Source organism: Hydra vulgaris, chromosome 10 (genome assembly GCF_038396675.1).
Source record: "Hydra vulgaris chromosome 10, alternate assembly HydraT2T_AEP".
NCBI classification, from domain to species: domain Eukaryota; kingdom Metazoa; phylum Cnidaria; class Hydrozoa; order Anthoathecata; family Hydridae; genus Hydra; species Hydra vulgaris.
The window spans coordinates 38102210-38119315 of NC_088929.1; the positions used below are offsets into that span (position 1 = coordinate 38102210).

At 26.6% G+C, this 17106-nt stretch overlaps 2 protein-coding genes across 5 annotated transcripts in view; one reads left to right on the forward strand and one right to left on the reverse strand.

Moving 5' to 3' along the window:
* Window positions 1-7170, forward strand: part of LOC101237919 (uncharacterized) — a 48827-nt gene extending 41657 nt beyond the window's left edge. For 2 of the 4 annotated variants that reach the window (XM_065807941.1, XM_065807943.1), the window contains 3 exons: window positions 2851-2982; window positions 3702-3775; window positions 6569-7169. In XM_065807941.1, coding sequence (XP_065664013.1) covers window positions 2851-2982; window positions 3702-3775; window positions 6569-7067 — 705 coding nt within the window. In that variant the 3' untranslated portion in view covers window positions 7068-7169. Of the gene's footprint in view, window positions 1-2850; window positions 2983-3701; window positions 3776-6568 lie in introns of all 4 variants that reach the window. The other 2 variants (XM_065807942.1, XM_065807944.1) reach the window with 2 other exon arrangements.
* A 5087-nt stretch (window positions 7171-12257) lies between these two features.
* Window positions 12258-14395, reverse strand: LOC100208696 (S-crystallin 4). Its single transcript, XM_065807945.1, has 4 exons — window positions 13942-14395; window positions 13609-13829; window positions 13174-13287; window positions 12258-12521 (listed from the first exon to the last, which is right to left on the reverse strand). The coding sequence occupies exons 1-4, from the start codon at window positions 14336-14338 to the stop codon at window positions 12363-12365; spliced, it is 891 nt and encodes a 296-aa protein (XP_065664017.1). The 5' UTR covers window positions 14339-14395; the 3' UTR covers window positions 12258-12362.
* Between the last annotated feature and the right edge of the window lie 2711 nt (window positions 14396-17106).

Sequence of the window (17106 nt, forward strand, 5' to 3'; positions counted from 1 at the left end):
ATAAAGTATTTTATTAAACGTATTGAACAATTTTAACTGGAGAATAACTGACGTCAATTGAAAATTAAAAACATTTTTTTTTTAACTTTTGAATGAATGATCTTGCTTGTTAATGTCGACTAGTGATCGACCGAAACCGAAATTTAAGCCGAAACCGAAAGTACCGAAATTTCGGTTCAGTAAAGCCGTAACCGAAACCGAAACTTCGGCCGAAACCAAAACCAAAATTTCGGCCGAAATTTGAAAATGAATGTTTAAAATCCCTGAAACTTTTATGATCACCGAATTAAAGCAAAAAAAAAACTATTTTACATTTATCTAAGCAATCACCATGTAACATAGTTTGATAAAAACTATAATATGTCAAGACATTTCAATAATTAAAGGTAATAATTGAAGTATTTTCTCTGCAAAATACATTTTTTTTCATGTTTTCTGGCAAAAGTCTGTTTCTTTCATTTGAAAGAATTTCTCCAGCAGTTAAAAACAACCTTTTAACTTCGGCAGATGTTGGTGGAGGTCTAAGGAATCTCTTTGCTACTTTTGCCAAACCAAACTTTGCTTTTAGTGTTATTTTCTGATATAAATCTATAAACCTTTTTTTTTTTTATTATTATTTAGATGCCCAAAGAAGACCTATAGGTTATGTCACAGAGCACCGCGGAAGTGCATTTAACCAGGAAGTTCACGCCTCCTTCATTACCGTGACGCAAAAATATACCCGAAGCTCGTTTCGAGCCTGGATCTCCTGCTTTCAAGGGAAGCGCTCTGACCACTGCGCCACGGTAGCACGAGAAATTTCAGACCTTTAAAGTTTGAATCAATTTTTGAGATTTATAGGATTGCCGGTAGTTGTTTTGAGATTTATAGGATTGCCGGTAGTTGCTTTTTCAGTTAGGATATTTTTTAAAGTAAACCACTTCTTAAATGTGATGAAAGTCAGCTAAGTGATTGAAGTTTTGGATTGTGCGATCCACGAGATATTTTCAAATTGCAAGCTCCGTATTTGAAATCACTAACTGTCACGGTAAAATGATTCCAGAAACTAGTTTTTTATCGGTTATTTTTAATTGTAAAATTTAGCACTGAGAAAATTTTGATGAAACTATTGGTTTGGGTTGCTTTACTTAAATGTTAATTCATTTTAAGAATGATTTGAGAAGAGTAACTTAAAACTGTTATGTAACGTGATTTCAATTTTAAATTTTTACAATTGTTATAATTAAAAATTGATTTACTAACAAACGATTACAATAAGGAAACCGTCATGATCCCACTCTATATTAAAACTTAAACAAAATTTTTTTAAAGTTTCGGTTCATTTCGGTTGTGGTTTGAACCGAAATTTCGGCCGAAACAGGAAAAGTAAAAAAATTGTTGAAGCAAAAATTTCGGTTTCGGCTGACATTTCGGCCGAAGCCAAAAGTTTCCGTTTATTAATGTCGACACTTTTTTTCACATTAAAAAATCAATCTTAATTCTTAAATGATTAACCTAATTCATTTCCTCGTCGCGCGTACTAATTGCGTTTTTTACTAGACTAGCACAACAATTTAAATCTGAGATTGATTATTTATTTTTTTTTTTTACCATGATCTTAAAAACCTTTGGGAATTTTAAACCAATTAAGAAACCGCGTTATACGTGGTTTATAAACACCCTGTAGTTATAAATGCGGTTATAAACACCCTGTAGAACTAAAGTCATGGTTAAAGGATTGCGAATACCCTAATTAAATTATAGAAAAAGCATTCGATAATGAAAAACTACAAGGACTAGCACCACAAAAGGAATCTAAAGAAATATTTCCTTTAGTGACAACATTCTCAATTGTGTTGTTAGTAATCTCAATTGTCAACCTTTTATAACAGAAGCTTTTATAACCTTTTGCTCAAAGTACCATATAATGAAATAGTTAAAAATGTTTTTTCTGATATTCACCCGATATTAGTTTTTAAACAACCTCTTAACTTACTTCTTCAAATATTGAAGTAACTAGTAAGAAGATTATAAGAAGTAACCTTTTGCTCAAAGTATCTTATAATGAAAGAATCTTATAATGAAAGAATTAAAATTATTTTTTCACTGTTCCGACTATTTTTGAATTTATTTGGTTAAATATCATATTTCAAGTTTATTTATATATATATATATATATATATATATATATATATATATATATATATAATATATATATATATATATATATGCGGTAGTGGTGTAGTGGTAGTGCGCTCGTTTCATAAGCGAAAGGTTCCGAGTTCGATCCCCACCACATCCCTGGTAGTACCGCGCTCAACTTGTTTCTCCGCGCAGCGGCCTTGTTCGTCAAGGTTTGTGTTTCGGAGTTATAGAGTTGAGAGAGGGTTATAACCACAATTAAGTAGCCTCCTCATCTGTAGTGGCCTTCTGGGCCTTGGGGAGGTGAAATAACAAAAAAAAAATATATATATACACACACACACACTTCTGCCAATTTTAGTTGGCACTTTTTCAATATATTTTTTAAATATATTGAAAAAATATGTATTTTGAATGCTTTAATATTTTTAGTTTTAAACATGTCTTGACAGTTTTTCAGATAAATTAGAAGAATAATAATGATGAAAAACAAAATTTTTACATAATAATAACAATATCAATGGACCAATGCCTAAAGTCAATTAACTCTGTGTTATTATCTTAAATTATAGAATATTGTGTTATCTTTTTTGATAAAATTAATTTTTTGGCTGACATTGGTTTATTTATTTTGTTATTATATTTATTTTTTGTAAAGAAAAAGCGAGTTGATACTATTAACTTGAAGATGTTTCAATCATTTAAAATTAATTTTTTTATCTTAATTAGGGTAAAAAAGTTTATGCTGGGTTAAGAAAGGATGGCACTATTTACAGTAAAGGTAAAGATTTTCAATCAGTTGAAGATTGGATATTTTTTATTCGTGGTACAAAAGTTTCTAAGCAAACACTAATGAGAATGGTAAGATATAGTTAATAGTAATAGTAATAAAATTAGTGCTTTGTAAAATAATGTGCCATATCAATTTTAGTTGACATTAGAAAAATATATAAAGGTTTGATAGTAGTTTTTTAAACTTTAAAAGATTTTTTTTTGTTTGTTTGTTCAAGTTGTATATTACACTACCTTTGCATTTTTGTTTTATTGTTTAAGTTCGTAATATCACTAGTTATATCGTTACATCTGCTTTTTTATTCTATTGTTTAAGTTAGTATATTGGTAGGCATCATTTCTACATGAATAAAAAAACTCAAGATTGTTTAAAAGTACTTACATTAATCTGATTACTGATATTAATCTGATTACTGTTTAAAAGTACTTACTTAATCTGATTACTGATATGTATTATTATGAACTTATTTCAGATTAGTAATAACTCTATGTTATGCTAAGGCTGCTCAGGGTTAAAGCCTGGGGTTCAGGCCGTTATACATAAGCAACCTGACTCTTTTGAGTTATCAAGAAGTATAAGAAATATTTAAATTACCAACAAATAATTGTATAAGCTTTAAAATATCTTGGATCTCTTTGATGGATAATTTTGGTGGCATCACTATTCAAAAGAGATTCAAAAATAGTTAGACTAATTACTTGACCCATCATAAATAAAAGTGAGAAATAGAGGAAAGGTATATATTATCTTTTTGTAAATTGTAATGTAACTGATTTATATTACTTAGGTGAGATATATTGGAAAACCCCTTTCATCACTACTGCAGTCAAATGAAAAAAAATCACTAAATTCTGATGAAGGGTATGCTATTTGTTTTATATTGTTTTCTTAAATCTGAATCTATATAACTAAATTGTTTATGGAGCATAAATATTATATTGTTAAATAGTAGTGTACATAAAGTGTGAACAGTTTTATTTCTGAATGAATGTCCTGAGTATTTTTAATTTGTTAATTTCACTTATACAATTACCATCCATAGTTTACAAGTTCCTCCTAGATTTACATGTTATTTATTTCAGACTTTTTTTTATGGACAGTTGCATTGACCACAACAAAGGAGTCTTATCTGCCCCAATTATGTTAATAAATTTTTAATTTGTTAGATGTTTTAACTTTTTTGTCCAATTTATTTACAAGATATATTTTAAATATTCCTTAATTTAATTTAGACCTCTGACTGACACAAGCTAGATATCCATAAAATATCTGATATTTACAGTATTTTTAAAGTGAGCCAATCAAGTTTCATTGAAATTTATTTTTAAAATATATTTATTTCATTGAAATATATTTTTCAGATGTCTTAAATTTTTAATTTTTATATCTAGAAGTTCAATTCAAATTCTTATTACTTCTTTAGACGTATTTTCCTCAAAAATATATATATTTATAAAATTTCATTTCAAGTTTCATTGAAATTTTTTTAAATGTTTTTTAGATGTCTTAAATTTTTTTTTTTTTTTATAGAGATTAAATTCGAAATGTGTACATTTTTATTAGTTTTTTAAATAAATTGTCCTTTTTAAATTTACAGAGAATTGTTTTTAAAAACAGTTCTCTGTAACAACAAATCTAGTTTAATGCCAAACAGCAACCCTGGGGTGTACAAGCTTACGTGTTCGTGTGAGGGAATTTATATTAGGGAAACAAAAAAGAGAATTTTGCAAAGAAGTATAGTATAGAACACCAAACTAATAACATCAGTGGCAATTGGCATGCTTCTGGAGCAACTGAGGATTGCAAAGAGTGCCATGGGATATTTGACTGGCTGCACCAGTCAAATATCCCATGGCATTCTTTGTAATATTCATATCCAAAACTTTATCTATAAATAACAACTATCATGAAAGGAAAATAAGGGAATCGCTTGAAATTAACTATGCGCAAACATCTCAGGAGGTTAAACAATACCCGGTACTGCTTAACAGAGATAAAAAAAAAAAAACAATTTTTATTGACGTCGCCTTTGTAATGGCTTCTTTATGATTTTTAAAATTTTATATTGTAACGGTTTTTAAAATTGGTATTTTACGTCTGATAATTGTCTATACAAATTAGACCGAAATATCACAAAAAAGAAAAATTAGTACAATGCTGTTTTTGATGTTTTATAACTTATTATAAATTTACGTACTACAAGAAATATCGCTTAAACGCTTAATTTTTACTAAATATTTCAGACCGTCATCAGACGTGAACTAAATAAAACCTGTTAGAAATTTAACAGTTTTTAGTATCGCTTTATTTTGTAACGGTTTTTATCTTATCTACTTTTTTCGTGTCTTGTGTTTTTAATTCAGAATAGAATTCAGTCAGGTAACCTTATTTGTTTGCATGAATAAAAAAATGTTTGCATAAATAAAAAAATTTAATGGAAATTAAATTTATCGATTTAATTTAATTTTAATGGAATTTAAAAACTTTAATTCTTATGAGAAAATTTATAATTAGCGTACATAACATATAAAAGTAAGTTATAAGTTATAATAAATAAACATAAGGTTATAAATAATAAATAAACTTTTATTAAAGTTAAAAAGTTTTATAAAATATTATAATAATCTGCTAAATAATGGTTCACACTAATAAATATCTTTTTAAGGAAAAAGTATTCTATGATAAAAATTATCTAAATTATTCTTCTTCTTCAAAAGCGTTAATGCATATTTTAAATGTAATCCCTAAATATAAATTTTTGTTTTTAGAGTCCTATTTATTTTTTTATAGCTTTTAGAGTATTTAAATTATGTACAAACCCGAAAAAAGATATCGTTAAAAAAGTTGTAAGGCGCTTAGTTCACATAATAGATAATAGCGTGCCTATTTATGTGTTATATCTTTGAAAAATCTATATATATTAATAGTTTACAAGGCATATGTTACTTGCACAAAACTATAGAGAATGACATTGACCACATCTTGAATAACTCACCTAGGAAACCATACTAGAAATATAACAAAACAGCAATTGTGGTTTATGCTCTCGTTATTTGGATATCGTTATTTCTAAAAAACGATAGCATAATTATGCCTATGTTTATGCTATCGTTGTATGTATATATGTATATGTTAATGCAATCGTTGTATATATATATATATATATGTATATGTTTATGCTATTGTTGTAAGTATATGTTTACGCTATCGTTGTATGTATATATGTATATGTTTACGTAAATTTTATAAAGTTTAGGAATAAAAAAAATATAAGTTCACTATCAAGAAGTTCAAGGTTCAAATCCCCCCTCCGCCCTCACGCTTCTGGAAGTACCGCACTCAATCTGCTTCTCCGCGCAGCTGCCTAATATAACAAAATTTGTATAGCGGAGTTTTGAGAGGGTTGAGAGATAGTTCCTATTAAAATTAAAAAAATGAGCGATGTATTCGACTGTGATAGCATTGGCTCTAGAGACTTGGTAAAGGTGAATTTAGTTTAAAAAAATGCGAAAACATCTCTAAAGTTTATCGAATATATTTTAGTTTTTACTGATATTCTACCATAAAAATAAAATAAACAATATTGGTTTTGATTTTAGTATTGTTTTTGCATTAGCATCGAGAAGAAATTATGACTTTGTTTACTTTATTTAGAACTAGTTATTGCACCGGTCAAGAAATTTCGAACAGTGATAATTCGGTATTTTTAAAAAAGGTACCAATTCAATCTATTTTTCTTGAAGAAAATAATTTTCCACTTCAGTCTCAATTCTCATTGATTGTTAACACTCAAAAAAATACAGAAACAAATCAATCGATTAGTGATGATATTCAAATGAATGATATTAAGACAAATCAATCAAACGTTTGTGGTACGGAAATTGAAGCTCTTGAGACAAAACAATCGAGCATCAGTACCACCCAACAAACGGATTGTATGCAGGCAACAAAACCAAATAAAGAGGCAACTTCAAAAAATGAAAAAAAGTTATTCGATATGGAAATTAAAAAAGATTTTATTGAAAGCATTTGTAATATCCGACTATTTGACAAAGACGAGTTTGTAAAGTCATCAGACATTTTACCTGATGGCTTCTGGGATAGTACTTTTTTCAAAATTGATGAAGAGTTTATAAGGCGAGTAGGATTTTAGTATCTATAGTATTTTGGTTTCAATTAACTAAGTTCCAGATTGGGTTTTGCAAAAAGTTTTGGTATATATATATATATATATATATATATATATATATATATATATATATATATATATATATATATATATATATATATATATATACATATATATATATATATATATATATATATATATATATATATATATATAATATATATATATATATATAATATATATATATATATATATATATGTTTACTTTTTGAACTAAGATTTGATTTTAAAATGGTTCTGTATTTTACTCTGTTAAAATGGCTGTGTATTTCACTTACCTGAATGCTTAACATAGTTTTGTGTGTAGAGGTGTCAGTTATACTAAGATTTTGAATTTGTTGAGCAATATTCTTTTGGCGGCTACGTTAGTACGTATTTTATTAAATATTTGGAAATGTGTCTCGTATTGTCATCAAAAATTACTACAAATGATATGAGCCATGTAAATGTAAGATTTAAATATTTTGCTAAATATATTTGGGTCACAATTTGATTGAGCTTCTTTTCCAATAAACTTTTTGTTTAATATGGAAACATAAAGTAAGTTTATGTTTTAGTTTCGTTTTTTCGTTTGTATAACAATTTAATTGCTTTTCTGCAACATTAATTTGTTTGACTTTATTATCTACGAGGTTTTACTAATAAAGTTTATATAATTTTTTAAACATGAATTTTATTTGAAACAATTGTTATATTATATATTTTATTATAACTATGATTATAATATAAACATTAACTATTATTTTTTAACTATTTATTATTAATTGTTACTAAGTTTGTTCCGTAATGGCAAAATGATAGTTGACATATTTTTATGGCTAATCAAATAAAATTTGTTCTGAAGCAAGCATTTAACATTTTAAGGACTTTTACTAAGAGTACAAGTACTAATATAAAGTAAATACAATATACAAATATTAACTGATGAAAATAGTAATAACAACACCGATAACTATGATAATGGTAATAACAATAATAATAGTAATAATAAATAGCAATTATACCAATAAAAGTAAAAAATAAATGATATAATAATATTAGCAATATAAAGAAACAGCAACAGTAAAAGTAATAAAAATAATAATAGCAGTGCCGTGGCTACTGGATTCGAGCACCTCTTTCCTCCTCCTAAACCTGTCATAAGGGCCCTAAAATCTTAAAAATTGTTTATTAGGTATTACTAACAAAAAAAGAAGCTCCTTACATTTGCAAATGGGGTCCCTAAATTCGTTCCTCCCTTCCCAGTTGGAGGTTTGAGGGAGCCTAGCCACGTCTCTGAATAATAGTAATAATGATAATAGTAGTAATATTAACATAAATAAAAATAATAATAAGCAATAATAATAACAAATCGAATTTGAAAAAAAGAAGTAGGAAATATTAAATTATTTTTTTTAATAAGATAGTTTCTGAAGGAGGGGGAGAAGGCGACACCCTGATAAGGACAACCAACTACTTTTACAATAAACTACTTTTAAAAGATGAAAAAGTTTTGAGAGCTTTTAGTATTAGTTCATAAGGAAGATTTGTTTCAAGTTCTAATGATTTGATATTCTATAAATTTATGTTCATATATATAAAGAATAGTTTCCACTCTTTCGTTTTTCTACGGGATAGAAAAGGGAAAATCACGTGAGCATGCGTAGTTTTACTTCGAACAAATTAAAACTTATATTACGCATATCAACGTGATAATTTTTCTCTTTAAAAAAAAAGATTAACTGCTAAAGGTTTATCGAGCTGTAAACATCCAAGTAATTTCAAGTTGTTGCGGTACTAAAATCGTTCGAGATTATTCATGCAAAAAAATTTGAAGATAAAATTTTATTTTTCTAAACTATTCACGTAATTAATAATTACATCACACTTTTTGTGCTCACGTAATTAATAATTACATTTTGTGCTAAAAAATCTTTTTTAAAAAAAGGACTTTGTAATGCTATTTACAAAGGTTTGTAAATTTTCAAATCTTTGTGAAAATGATTAAATATATATTAAAAACCGAAGTGACGTCAATTGATTTTTCGGTTTTGTAGATTTGACACTTTCAGGCGTTGCGACGCATATTAATAATAACATAGGCATGTAAATTTGTAAGTGTATATATGTATATACAATATATACATATGTGTGTGTGTATATATGTATGTATATATATATATATATATATATATATATATATATATATATACACACACACACACAAATGTATATTTATAGTATATAACTACAAATAAGTAATTCTTTTTATCAATCTTACACAAATTTCGTTTTTATCATATTTATACACTAACATTATTTTGAAATGCGGTAAATAAACTTATAGTGAAACGTCTAAACACTCCTCCGAAAAATCAGCAGCTTTATTTTGATTTATTGTATTTTTTATTTTAATTGAAATAATATAGAGATATTTCTCAGATTATTTTTACGTACACGTTATTATATTGTTGCAATTGGTATTTATTTTAATCATGTCTCTGAGTTATATGCAACTATAATTTATTTACTTCGTATATTTCGAACTTTATATTTATGATTTATATTTGTATATCTTTACCGCAAATCTGTGATTGATTACTTGTAAATTCTTTGTAGTTGTAAAATAAACATGTATAAAAATAAAAAAAACTATATTCAACGCATATAAATAACAAACATAAATATGTTTTGCAAAAAGCACCGCTTTTTTTTTGTCTTTGCAAATTATCTGGTGAACAATCTAATTTGACATAAGGATAAACATTAAGTTTGCAGTTTGCACAAAATCTAAGAGTCAAATCTTAAACACAAAAAATCCAATTAGCGCTACCGTATAGGTAGCGCTGATTGGATTTTTTGACAGAAATGGATTCCATATCTTATATGTATATAAGATGTGTAATGCGACTTTTTTTAAAATGTTTTCTATTTTTTCTAACTTTTGGTATGTTCTGGCCATCTGTGTAACTGGTATAAAGTAAAATAAAAAAATTAAAAGGGGAAGCTGAAGATGATAGTACGTTATTGCAACCTTTTCATAGAACCCCAATATAAATTTTCAATAAAATATCGTAATGTTAATTTAGAATTTATCATAAAACAATAATAAAAATTTCTACGCTGCTAAGACAAACAAACAAAAAATTTAAAAGCGCGATTTCATATTAACTTAAAGCGCAAATGCTTTTTTTTTTTTTTTTACAGAAAATTAAATGAACTTAACGACTTTATCTTGCATTTAAATCCTTTATTTATAGGTATTCCGTATTTTTGGTTGATGCTCAATATTTATGATAGATGTTCCATATTTTTGATAAATATTTTATATTTTTGATTATTCCATATTTTTGGTTCTCAACATGCAATGCTATATCTTGTATATTTATTTAATTTCTGGGCAGTTCTCAAAAGAATGAAGTCAGATGACAGAAGACAGGTGTAGCTTTGAATGAAAACAGATAATTATGATGATTATGATTAGCTGATAACAGATTAGGCTGGTACAATATTATTACTTACTCAAGATGAAAGTGCATCTTTTTAAAGCAAAGTGATGTAATATTTGACACTGCAGATCAGGGCCGACGCGAGTAGTTCTCATGTGGGGGGTGGGGGGGTGAAGGAGGGTTGTGCGCCATTAACACTTTTTTCGTTTATTTTTTTTTCGTTTTTTGAAATTTGTCGACTGACTAGTCTAAAAGCTTTACATTTGTCGACTGATTTGTCTAAAAGGGTCAAATTTGGTTGTCCTCGTCAAGGTGTCACCTCCTCCCCCTCCTTCGCGATTATAACAGCAGAAACTAATCTTTTTGTTTGTATATGTGCAACCACATGCTTACTATTGATGTTCTTTAAAAGTTGCTTTTTATCGTCGGATAATTAACTCAAGTTTATTTTTTCATATGGTATGAAATCAAAGTGAAGTGCATTATTATACATGGTAACATAGTAACACTGTTGCGACTTATGAAAAGAGATGTAATGAATTTCAAAACATTGCAACGCAATTCATTCAAAATGTAGCTTTTTCAGCTCGCTTTGAACCCTCTTGCTCTGAACCCTTGATTTTAACTTTTATATAAGATCAGATATAGAATTAAACAAAAGCATTAATTCGTCTTAGCATTAATTTGCGTCTATAATCATAACAGTTTTTTTTTTGCTTTTTTTTTGTTTTAAATCTGGTGTTTAGATAAGTAAATAAAAACAACTTTAATTTTTCATTCTTAATGATAAAGCAATTAAAGTGTCAATAAATAAATTTCTCTACTCAAATATTGAAGAAAACTTTTTTTCTTTAACGCCTTTATTAATGCTTTGAGAATTCATTTAAAAAAATTTTTTTTTAATTAAATTTATAGTTAATTTTAAATATAAATTTAAATATAAATTTTAAATTTATATTTAAAATTTATGCGCATCTTTATTATTGTACTGTACATCTGTTATACAATCTGTTTGTAATAATCTGTTATATCATCTATTTGTAATCATCTGTTATATCATCTATTTGTAATCATCTGTTATATCATCTGTTTGTAATCATCTGTTATATCATCTGTTTGTAATCATCTGTTATATCACCTGTTTGTAATCAACTATTATATCATCTATTTGTAATCAACTATTATATCATCTATTTGTAATAATCTGTTATATCATTTGTTTGTAATTATCTGTTACATCATCTGTTTGTAAACCTAGGTAAGCAAATAATAATAATTTCTGGTCATAAAAACAAAAATTCTTCTTCTGAACAAAGCAAACTTTAGAAAGTATAATTTAGTAAAGTTTAAATTGTTTAGCTTTTTTTTTGTTAAACTTTTAATACTTAAGGAAGCAGGAAATAACACAGATTTGAAAAACTCAAATGTTTTACATTTTTTTTTATCATGTCAAACTCGAGTGAGACCATAACTTAATAAACCTGCTTCGTATTTAGCTGTTTGTAAAAAGATTAGCCAACTCTACGGTATACTTCGGGAAAAAAATCTAAAAATGATAAAATAAAGCATAAAAGTTTAAGCTTTTCATATATTTATCTTTCCAGTGGATACCATTCTTGTAAAAACAGTATGATGCCTTTTTGTATTTCTGCATTTTAAATGACGTATGTGTATAGTTACATTTAATTAGTGGATTAACCCTTTAAAGATCTTTATAAGAATAAAATTAGTTATTTGATGTTTTATTACAAATAACTACAATACAATAATTACAAATAACATAAAAATGCATACATTTCATATTGCAAACAAACTAAGGTAAAACACTTGTTTAAGGTAAAAGTGGATGAGTTCGAGAATCCAAATACGACTTTAACTCAGGACTTTCTCTAATGCGTTTATTTAGCTCGAGCAATAAGGGATAGTTGCTTAAAAATGATTCGTCAACCAATCCACTGTATGTGAAGAATGTTAGATCCCCGAGAGATATCTTTAAACAAAAAATAAAAAAAAAATAAAGATTTCGGTCATTTTAATTACAATATATAATAAACAGATAAAATGTTTCCATTATAACGTACTTTTAAAAGTTAAAAATACTCTGCAATTTAAATGAAAAGCTTTTAACAATATAACTTTTCTTTTTCTTAAAAAAACATTTTTTCTCATCGCGGTAAATTTAAGTCAGTGAACGTATTCTCATCTTTCCATTAAGCTTAACGTTAGGAGCGTTAGTCAAAAAATTATTTTTAACAACATTAATTAAAAAGTTCTTTAAAAAAAGTTTTTTAAACATAAATGTTTTATTTTAGAATAAGTATTATTTAAACAAATTTAAAGAAAGTTTTCGTCATTTCTTTACTTAGAAATTGTAGTTAAATATCAGACAAAAGCTTCGTAAAGATTAACGGAGAAAAGTGAATAAGGCTGCAAGCTATTTACAGCTCTTTTAAAAGATTTTTTTTAATGTTATCATTAGTTACCATTAGTTATCATTAAGGAAAGTTGATATTTTGCTTATTTTAATGTTGTATTAAATTTAATAGTTTTATAAAAAACGAAATTAGCGTACAAACATTAGAAAGTTAAAAATATTGGACCTAAACTGGCATAACGAAACCGAAAAAATAATAAAAACTCACCGAATTACCAACAAAATAACCAAATCCATTATTGTTACGTTGCAACAAGCTCTCCATGAAAGAAAACTTCAATTTAGTTGTTTCATTTGCAAATAATTGTTCATATTCTTTTTTCTAAAAGTTAGCTTAAAATTTAAGTTTGTTCGTGGTGCAAAATAATTTTTAGGTAATCCTTAAACAAGATTTGATTGATTTATATGATTGATAAAATTATATGATAAATAATATAAATATAAATTATATATAAAATTATAATATATGATTGATAAAATAAGCTTTGAATGGCTCCTTAAATATCAATTTTTTGAGCAGTACATTTATAAAACAAAATTTGGATGGTTCATTTACAAAATAAAATTTGGTTTATGCATATGTAATTGAATAGATAATAATCGGATATAAAAATATCTAATATAATATAATAGATATAAAAACCTTTTGATCATTATTTAATGTTGAGTTCATCCAAACTTCTAAGTATTCCTTTACAAGATCGTTTAGAGTCTCACAGACTTGATTGATAACCGCTCTTTCAGACGCATTGGCTCCATTCATACAAAATATTTCGGCTAAGTAAACATTAATAGCTGTAGATTGACAGATAACCTGATCATCGATTTCTAATGTTGGCATTTGTCCCAAAGGAAACCTAGAACCTTATTTTTTTATCAAAAAATAGTCAAACATAAAATTTACTTTGTATCTATTATTTAATAATGAGAAAAACAAAATTTTCAGGTCCTTAAACTCTAAATTAAGTAAACTTACGGTCACTTTTATGAGCTGGCCAATCATTGACTTTGTTGTCCGTAAATTCAACCCCTTTATAATGAAATAAAAGTCTAGCTATTTCACCTCTGCCTTGAAAACCAAAATAGTTTAAAACGTATTTAGTAGACATTGTAATTTTTCTTAAAAAAAAAGTGATTAAATAATACATATATACATACCATACGTACATACCTACGTACATACATACATACATACATACATACATACATACATACATACATACATACATACATACATACATACATACATACATACATACATACATACATACATACATACATACATACATACATACATACATACATACATACATACATACATACATACATGCATCCATACATGCATACATACATACATACATACATACATACATACATACACACACACACACACACACACACACACACACACACACACACACACACACACACACACACACACACACACACATATATATATATATATATGTCAAACACGCATTTAAATATATACAGCAGTAAAAAATTTTCAACATCCTAAAGTATAAAAATATTTAAAATATATATAATATATATACTGATTTCAGAAACCCTGATTAACGGATTTCCGCTGCACTCTTATAGGCTTGCATTACTCAGTGTTGTCTATTACCAAAATCATTAGAAACAGAGGTTTTATTCAAGTTTCTTACTTGAGGAAAAATACTATCTTAATCTTAAACCTGGGGAGAAATAAAATGCTAAGTAAATAGTTTTATTATGTTATTAGGCGACTTAGCGCAAGCAGTCTATTAAATTTCACGGGAGATCGGAAAGCATCTTTTGAGTTTTTTGTTGTGTTCAATTAATACAATATCAAAACTGTAAAAATGGTAAACTCGATAATATCGTTTTGTAATAAATAAAAACTTTCATTTTGTTTTTATGACAATAGTTGTTATATTATTATATGTATGTATGTATGTATGTATGTATGTATGTATGTATGTATGTATGTATGTATGTATGTATGTATGTATGTATGTATGTATGTATGTATGTATGTATGTATGTATGTATGTATTTATATATGTATGTATGTATGTATGTATGACACAACTGCTATATACCAATTCTAAAAAACATTAGAAAATTTTGGGGCTTTTTTGTTCCCAGCCTCCAATCACCGCAATTTTTTCGCAAACCCTCATTATTTGATATAAGTATAAACATAAAAATTTTTGGAGTTAGCTCCATGTCTGGAAGTTAGCTATCTCAAAGATCAAAAAATGCTGGATCCGCCACTGTATATATATATATATATATATATATATATATATATATATATATATATATATATATATATATATATATATATATATATATATATATATATATAAGAGTAATAGGTTAAAAGTTTATTATTAAGAATGTATATAAGATTTTTAATAAAAGTACACTGAAGCTCTTTCATCATATTTTTTTCTGTTATACAAATCTATTATATAAATCACAGCCAACTTCATACTAGTTACAATTTACACTCAGCAAAATTTTCATAGTTCCACATACAATTTGTACATATAAATGTATTGACGAAATATTTAGATTTTTGTTTTGTTTTGTTTTGTTTATTACAAAAATTATTAGAAATAAATAAGCAAAGAATATTTTAACAGAAAATAATTATTAATTTGTTTTGTAAAACTTAAAAGTCAGAAAAAACATGCGAAATTTCTATAGTTTCATCAAAAGTAAACCTTTATTATTTTTGTTTTAAATAATAACTTTTAATTACTTTAGTTTTTGATAATGTGTACACCTTATACACTAATTAATTCGAAAATTCAGTTTTTCATACTTTTTATATAATTTTCTAAACAAACCTTTAAAACTCCATTTCATGCTTGTTGGATAGAAATTTTAAGTTTTTGTCCATTGGGCAAACCCATATTTTTGTAAGCAACAACTTTTGCTAGTTCTTCCTCATTCACACTATTCCACGTTGCATTGTAATAATTAAGTAACAAATGTTAATGAAAAAATACACAAAAAATTCTTCTTTTTTTTTAATGTTAATTCGCCTTCCCAAGGCTGAAAAGGTCACAACAACCGAGGAGACTACTATAATTGTGATTACAATCCTCTCTCAATTGTATAACTCCAAAACACGAACCTTGACGAACAAGGCTGCTGCGTGGAGAGACAGGTTGAGCGCGGTACTACCAGGGACGTGTTGGGGATCAAATTCGGAACCTCTTGCTTATAAGGCAAGAGCTCTACCATTACACCAACAACTGCTATATACCAATTCTAAAAATATTCTAAAAAATTTAGTTTCGATTGTTTCATACTTTTTACATAATTTTCTAAACAAACCTTTAAAACTCCATTTCATGCTTGTTCGATAGAAGTTTTAAGTTTTTGTCCATTGGGCAAACCCATATTTTTGTAAGCAACAACTTTTGCTATTTCTTCCTCATTCACACTATTCCACGTTGCATTGTAATAATTAAGTAACAACATTTTTGTGTACCGAAATACAACTCAAGCGTTGAGTTGGTAGTGACTGGATTTGAATGTATATATATATATATATATATATATATATATATATATATATATATATATATATATATATATATATATATATATATATATATATATATATATATATATATATATATATATATATACAGTGGCGGATCCAGCATTTTTTAATCTTTGAGATAGCTAACTTCCAGACATGGAACTAACTCCAAACATTTTTATGTTTCTACTTATATCAAATAATGAGGGTTTGCAAAAAATTGCGGTGATTGGAGGCTGGGAACATAAAAGCCCCCAAATTTTTGCTACACCTGCGCCAGACGTGAGAGCAATAAGTTGATGAAATATTTTTTGTATTATTGTCAACTAGTCTTATATTCATCGATTATTTTTAAGTTTCATAGTATAATCTCTCAGCGTTCAAAAATTATGACCATATAAAAATTACAACCCCCTCAAATTGAGGGGGGTTTGAACTTTATATGGTCATAATTTTTGAACGCTGAGAGATTATACTATGAAACTTAAAAATTATATATATATATATATATATATATATATATATATATATATATATATATATATAAATATATATATATATATATATATATATATATATATATATAATATATAT

Coding starts and splice junctions, on each gene's coding strand:
- LOC100208696 (XM_065807945.1), bottom strand. CDS start 14,338: ATGTATGTATGTATGTATGTATGTATGTATGCATGTATGGATGCATGT. Junction 13,830..13,941: donor GCCAGCTCATAAAAGTGACC/GTAAGTTTACTT, acceptor TAAAAAAATAAG/GTTCTAGGTTTCCTTTGGGA. Junction 12,522..13,173: donor GTTATTTTGTTGGTAATTCG/GTGAGTTTTTAT, acceptor TTTTGTTTAAAG/ATATCTCTCGGGGATCTAAC.